Below are 6,972 nucleotides of genomic sequence, written 5' to 3'. Positions count from 1 at the left end.
GAGCGATTTGCAACTTTGTTGAGTTTCTGCGGGGAGCGATTTGCAACATTGTCGAACTTGCAACTTTGTTGAATTTCTGCAGGGAGCGATTTGCAACATTGTTGAACTTGCAACATTATTTGAATTCTGCGGGAAGCAATTTGCAACATTCTTGAAGTTTTGAGCGAAGCCGTTGCAACATTGTTAAACCAGGAAATATCATAGATATGCGGCGAAATTAAAGGGAATATACCAGGAAGTAAAGGAAAAGATACCTAAAAATGGAGGAATATTAAAGGGAAATGTGTAAGGCAATGGAAGGAAATTAAAGGGAAATATACCAGGAAATAGAGGGAAACTAAATGGAAATATACCAGGAAATAGAGGGAAATTAAAGGGAAATATACCAGGAAATGGAGGGAAATTAAAGAGAAATGTGTAAGGTAATGTAGGGAAATTAAAAGAAAATGTGCAAGGAAATGAAGGGAAATTGAAGGGAAGTGTGCCAGGAAATGAAGAGGTATTAAAGGGAAAATTTCTAATTATGTATTTATGAAATATAAAGAAAATTGATTTACTGTACTTGTGGCGCCATCTAGCTGCAACAGTGGGAACTATTTTCGCTACAAACTTGGGCGTTTCCCACCGATGGCGCCACTGGTACTAAAAACCAGTATCTAAGTATTTATTCTTAATCAAATGTTGTTCCTCATCAAAATTGATAGTCGCAAAATAGGGTGGACTCATTTACTGCATGTTGATCACCAACATTTTTATTAGCTTCGAGATTTATTGAAAATAAACTCTTTTGAGAGCTCTACATATTTGGCACGAGTCCGACAGTCTAAAGTAAAAATTAGATTCATATCATACATTAATTGCACCATTATCAGTTTTCGTTTTCCACCCTTACACGTAGTCTTATCGCCATCTTACATTCTCTATCGGCTTAAAAAAAAAAACTGAACATAATCTCACAAAGTAACGCGTGTAGCGATGAAACCTACAATAACGTTTCAGTGTCATCGCGATGGGAAAATTACAAACAAGAACTTAAACTAATATGTCTTCGTGCTATTTCAAAGACTAACATTCCAGCTCTTATACGGATACTCTGTTGGGCTTACTAGCAAGAAAGAAATCGCACGTGCACGCATTAGATCCAATCCTAATTTTCAATAACACTATTCAGGTAGAACTTTTGCACATTGTCAACAATTATTAGATTCAACAAATCTTCGCTACATTGCACAGAGCGTAAAGAAACATTTAACAGAGTTCTTTAAAGGTTACCAACTTTTACATCCCGTGCAAGGAGAGGTAACTACAGAATTGACGATGCCTGAGACAAAGTCACCGACTGGTAACATTATCCAACTACTCTAACCGCTCAGAGTCCAGAGTTACATTGGTCCGGAGAAGAATATATCCTAAAAGTCTCTGTAAATTTCCAGGAAGATGAGTTTCTTTATAAAAACTGTTCTACCCGAGGGATGATATGTCGAAGGTGTTTCATAATTTTTTAAAGGCTTGTACATCTATCATGGTAAGGAATTCTTCATTTGGTTGTGTGACGCGCCCAGGTAGTCCTTTGCACTTCGGACAACAAATCACTTCTGGATGGCAAACGTGCACTGGTGGTGCGCGACGGAGGTGGTCCAGGTGCCCTCAGGATGGTAGCCAGGTTCTTCTGTGTCTGAGGGTTCTTGTTGTTCGATGGTTGGCTGTTCGAGTTCTCTTTGAGCGTCACCTGCTTAGCCTTAGCATCGGAACGTTTACCCTGAGGCGGGGGATCCAGCACGATTGGCGGGATTTCGTCGTGCACATTGATACGATCCTGTTTACCCAATATCTCCTGGGCCAGGTGAACGTTCCTCTCTCCAGAACATGGCAAAGGTCTTATGAACGTGGTCTTCGAGTCCGCCATCTCTAAACTCCCCCCATAATTGTCTGACTTGTGAGTCATTATCGGCGACGACGAGAAACTGTTCGGTTGAGAGACTCGTAGCGACATGGAATTTGGAGACAATTGCGCAGAGTTCTGCAAGTTTAATACATAATATTTTAGCTTACGCAATATATATGTACAGAGATAGATATATTGCGGATTCACTTACAGAGGGTCTGCTACAAGGAGGCAGAAGGAGACTGGGCCCCATCGTGTACGGAGATGGTGTGTTATACGGTGACCTCTGAGGCTGATACGGACTTATGTTGTGCAACCTTTCTAGTAACTGTGTTTGGAACTGCAACTGATCCGTCGAACTACCATTGCCTTGTATTCCCAGCGTGTTCAAGCTTCCAGGGTACAGAGAGTCTGGTGGATAAGAGCAATATGGCGAAGGTGGATCCAGTTCCCATGGCGAACTCTGTCCTCCTGTCCGCTGGCACTGTTCATAGAATATTTACCCAGTTAGAATATTATCACAAAGCTCAAATGCGAGTGTCTTAATCCTTTGTCACTGGAATCGCTAATCTGATGCGTAGGTGTACAATAATTTTTCTCATTAGCATTTCGAAAAACGTACAAGTGCAAAGGATTAACGACGCCAATGTCGGCAATAATCTTTCAATTTTCAATAGGATGGCAACGTTACCTAGCATTTGTTCGTAGCGCAAAGTCCAAAGTCCCGTGCGAAGACCTGTTACATAACATCGTCACACCGGCGCTTAGCACGATTATTGGATTAGCGATTTAGCTTTAATGCCAGCGTTAAATTGCTATCTTCCTGTCGAGCCAACTTAGGGCGAAACATGTCGCGCGTAAGCCGCAGTGTTTTCTCGCATTTCAAAGGCTGAGCATTCACGCAGCTTTCACAGGTCGAAGTACGTTAATTACAAGCAACTTCAACGAGGAAAATATAGATTCGAAAGACAACTTTGGTTTCAGGACCTTACTAATCATTGTTCTCGAGTCTACGATTAAACGTCGTTAAAGAATAATAGCGGTTTAATCCTCTGTAACGCTGTGTGACTCTAAAGTCGCATAATTTATTTTCTATTTATGTCAGAATTTTGGTACGTCACTTTTGTAGAAGCGAAAAATAATACAGAGGGTTAAACCCGAGGGTTTATCCTGAACACTGCGATTTTTTCTAAATGTATACCCTTCCGTTGGAAACTTGCTCAACTTCTGCGCCGCGAGCGATAACAAAGTAAAACTTGGTCGAAGAATGTGTCTCACTCGTCACCTTCATGAACGCAAACTGTTCCAAGCAACATAACCGTTTGTCAGTCTATCGACGTGCAAAGAAACTGGAACTTCATTCGGATTAGCAAATATTTTTTTTTTTTGAGCGTACATTCAGTCAGGTCTTACCTGAAAAAGAACAATGCAACGCAATCAACTCGTATAGACAGAAAAAAGGGACACTTTGACAAACACGATCATAAACTTAAAAAGGAAAAGAGAAGGAAGAAGACAATCATTCCGAACCCTTTGCACTATCAGGTCATCCGCTACATGTGACAGTATAATTTCCTCTGGAACTCTCGAGGTATCGAAACCAGAGAAATTAAATCAGTGTATAGTACAAAGGGTTAACGTTACACGCATGGGAGAAGCGCACTTACGTAACACAAGGTCGTTTCTTGCAAGAATAGCTCTGTGTTTAAAACGGACTGGGAGGTCGGGTGCTGAACGAAAAATGAAAAAGAAAAGGGTGCATGTAAAACGGTTTATTAAGTTTTAAAAAAGGTGTCGGTACAAAAGGCGTTATTTAAAAAAAAAAAAAAAAACAAGGAAAGGAAGGTATAAAATACAGTGTTAAACGTTAATTGAAATGCAACGTTCGCAGGCAATGCGGCTTGCTGGCTTGTGAACACTCGTGTCAGGGTATACGATAAAGCGTTACCTGGCCGAGGTTCGACAAGTCAGGAATGGTGGTCGTTTGCTGTATCGTTGCCGAGCCAGGCATCTGCGACTGAGAGGTCACGTGACCGCTGGAGATGCGTTCTTGCTCGCGAAGGTGGCCGACCAGCGCGCCTATGTGCTCCAGCAGCTCCTTGTTCTGCACCAGTAACTGATGTGTCCTGGCCTGATGAAAATAAGCGAAACAACCAGCTGCGTTAGTCTTAATTTCAATCTTTGTTGGTACTTGCTAAGAAATACTGATGTCTGCCGATAATGTATGTGTCTGGTGTTGTCCGACAATATCCAGTAGTACATTAATAAATTTATTTTCATCTGCCCTCTTACTGTGTTTATCTTCATCAAATTTCCCGGATGTAATAAATACACTAAATCAGCTTATAGATCGCCTTATAATTTTCAACTTATTTTGGCTTCTACTTTACTGTGACCTAACTTTGCCTAGAGATTACTCGTTACGTATAAACAAATCGTACCACTTAACACTGTGTTAGTATAGATAAATACTAAAAGAATATTCAATTATTTTTGCTTCGAGTAGCTGAATTTAGTTATCCGATATATAAATATTCTGGCTGAATATTTGGTCGACATTTGGACACGCATTCCTCAAACAGACTCAGCATCGTGACATCATGCTAGCGATACAGAAAACGCATCGCGCAGGTGTCGCGTGTCATTTACCTGAGCTTCGACGCGAGCTGCTGTCTCAGCCGCAAGTTGATCCTGAAGAAGTCGCGCATGGGCAACGGCGGCTCTGGTTTGTTGGCTCTGTTGCTCCAATCGTTCGCGCAACAGTTGAATCTCGTGCTTGAGAGCCGTCAATTCGCCTCCCACCAGCAATCCTCCGCAATCGGAGGTCACCGTGCCCTGCAACGACTCGCGAAATTAATGCAAATTTTGGAAATCTTTATATAACGAAAGGAAGGTAGGTGCGAAGGAACTTGGGGTCACGAGGAAGCTTGGCATGCAACTATTGGATGACGTTCCTTGTTAGGTTAAGTCGTTCGATCTTACCGATGGCGACTGTCTGATAGGCGAGGTAGACGCTGTTGTCACTGGGACCTCGTGCGTCCTGAGAAGACATGGCACAACTGTCTTCTCTGGTACCGAGTCATCCGGCTCACCTAAGAGCGATATATCTGAAACAAATTTCAAATTAAATAGTAATTCGTAGTTAAAATAAGGTATATACGTACATTTAAATGCGTAACACAATTTAATTAAAAAAGAAGTATATATATATATATTTATTAAATGTATATTTGTATATATATGTATGTATGTATATATACGTGGGTCACAGCGCTGTGCAATTTATATGCACTGCCGAGAATCTGAACTGTCTGTTTTAGGTTATGTTTCGTGTGGGCCATATTGGAGCGACCATTTTGAATTTTCAAAATGGCTCTTCCAACGGACTAATTCTGTTTCAGAATTTCTGTACAGAAAAGTGTTTGTATAAATTCATTCGTTTCGATAGTTTTAGGTCGGATAAATTTTCAGGTTATGTTTCGTATGCCGATGATTCATGCGAAGACGTTGGGGGTTAATAACGAAAGAAATGAATCTATAGTTGGATAGAAGACGGGAATGTCAAACCTTTGTGCACGGAAGAGGGCGACGGCTGCGACTGTTCATTCGGTATTTCGTCTTGGTCCTCGTAAACGTCACGGTGGTTCTCCCCATGGTCCCTCTCCCTCTCCTTCTCCCCTCTGTCCTCCGTGGCGTTGTTTATACTTAATTTATGGCACACCTCGAAAGCTTGTCCTACCGTCCTGACCACCCTCATCGCTTGACTCTAACGAAATCCAACTTTTTCAATCGAACATACTTGTAAGTGTGTATAACATTTAGAAATTTCATTTCTAATCGTACAAACGCGATCGAATCGAAACACCAAGATCGAACATTTTTATACGAAGGCACTACGCAAATACAAGTATCGCGTGTAACTAAGTTCTAGTACGCAGTTATTATACACTGAAAATACGATAATTCCGACAGATAAAATTAAACACGTTAAGAAATTTTAAATCGAAGACGCAACGTACTCATCAAATTTCAGGTTATGGTAACGAGGAGTGAACGTATTCGATGCAAATATTTTCAAGGTCTTTTGTTTTTTTTTTTTTTTTTTAAGCTAAGATTTTTAAATATATTCAATACTTGCTTAAACGTAAGTACTTAAACGTTTCAATTTCAGGGAATGCCACGTTTCGAGTTTCGAGACTTGAAATGCTTTCGCAGTTCAAACGCTCGAACGTGCGAGTTTCAAGTATTTTGACGAGCGAAGTTTCGCGTTCTCAAACGTATCGCGTTTCAAACGAATATAAACAGTAGCGTCGGATATTGCGTGAAACCGAAATTCAACAACGCGACCATCGAGAGCGGTGCCTCTCTCTTCCCTCTCGGTCTCAAAACTCTGTAAAATAATAACATACTCCGCCTCGACGGTATAATTTATGCACGGTGCTCGGTCTAGTCGGTTTTTCACGACAATCCAACGCGAGGGACACCTTACCCCGTAAACGGCGTTATTCTTCGGAGACATAGCTAGGTTTTACCTCGAGCTCCTCGAGGTCATCGTTCTCCTCCTCGAAGGGGTTCTCATCGAAGCTGAAGTCGATCGTGTTCGAGCGCGTCAATTGCAAGGGAGGCGGTTTCGATTTCCCGAACGGTCTCTTCGACCTCAGATAGTTGAGGATCTCTGGCTCCTTGAAGGAGAGCTTCTTCCTCGGTTTCGGGGTGGTCTCCGCGCCGGAAGGACTTCCGCGCCCGGGATTCGTCGACGAGGGAACCTCTGTGCTCGCCTGCTTCGTCGAATTCTTCAACATGGCGGGGCCAGCCGTTGCGTCTCGCGATTGAGATTTATTACAGCCACTTCCTCACGGAATGCCGTGCACACGCGTCATAACGAAGGCATTTCGGAGTTCACCGTGTCCGACACGCATGGCACGCGCGCTCCTTCCAGCTCTTATCTCGCTGAAACCCGCTGATTACGTGGAAACAACCGTCGCCGAGCAGAGCTATTGCTTTTCTTATGTCCTGCCTAGCGAGACTAATTCTCCTTCAGAATTTCTGTACGGGGAATTATTTGTGAGAATTCATTCGTTTCGATA

The 6,972-nt window shown here is 42.2% G+C and overlaps 1 protein-coding gene across 9 annotated transcripts in view; it reads right to left on the bottom strand.

Moving 5' to 3' along the window:
• Positions 1-736: 736 nt before the first annotated feature.
• The window catches only part of LOC128895009 (carboxyl-terminal PDZ ligand of neuronal nitric oxide synthase protein-like), a 32,252-nt gene continuing 26,016 nt past the window's right edge, over positions 737-6,972 (bottom strand). For 6 of the 9 annotated variants that reach the window (XM_054157198.1, XM_054157199.1, XM_054157200.1 and 3 more), the window contains exons 8-13: positions 5,453-5,651; positions 4,868-4,992; positions 4,535-4,720; positions 3,834-4,016; positions 2,097-2,369; positions 737-2,020 (exon numbers count right to left, since the gene is read on the bottom strand). In XM_054157198.1, coding sequence (XP_054013173.1) covers positions 1,538-2,020; positions 2,097-2,369; positions 3,834-4,016; positions 4,535-4,720; positions 4,868-4,992; positions 5,453-5,651 — 1,449 coding nt within the window. In that variant the 3' untranslated portion in view covers positions 737-1,537. Of the gene's footprint in view, positions 2,021-2,096; positions 2,370-3,833; positions 4,017-4,534; positions 4,721-4,867; positions 4,993-5,452; positions 5,652-6,417; positions 6,932-6,972 lie in introns of all 9 variants that reach the window. The other 3 variants (XM_054157205.1, XM_054157207.1, XM_054157206.1) reach the window with 1 other exon arrangement.

This window comes from Hylaeus anthracinus, unplaced genomic scaffold (assembly GCF_026225885.1).
Source record: "Hylaeus anthracinus isolate JK02 unplaced genomic scaffold, UHH_iyHylAnth1.0_haploid 4, whole genome shotgun sequence".
Lineage (NCBI taxonomy): Eukaryota > Metazoa > Arthropoda > Insecta > Hymenoptera > Colletidae > Hylaeus > Hylaeus anthracinus.
Note: the sequence above shows the minus strand (reverse complement) of the source record. Positions and strands in the feature narration are given on the sequence as shown.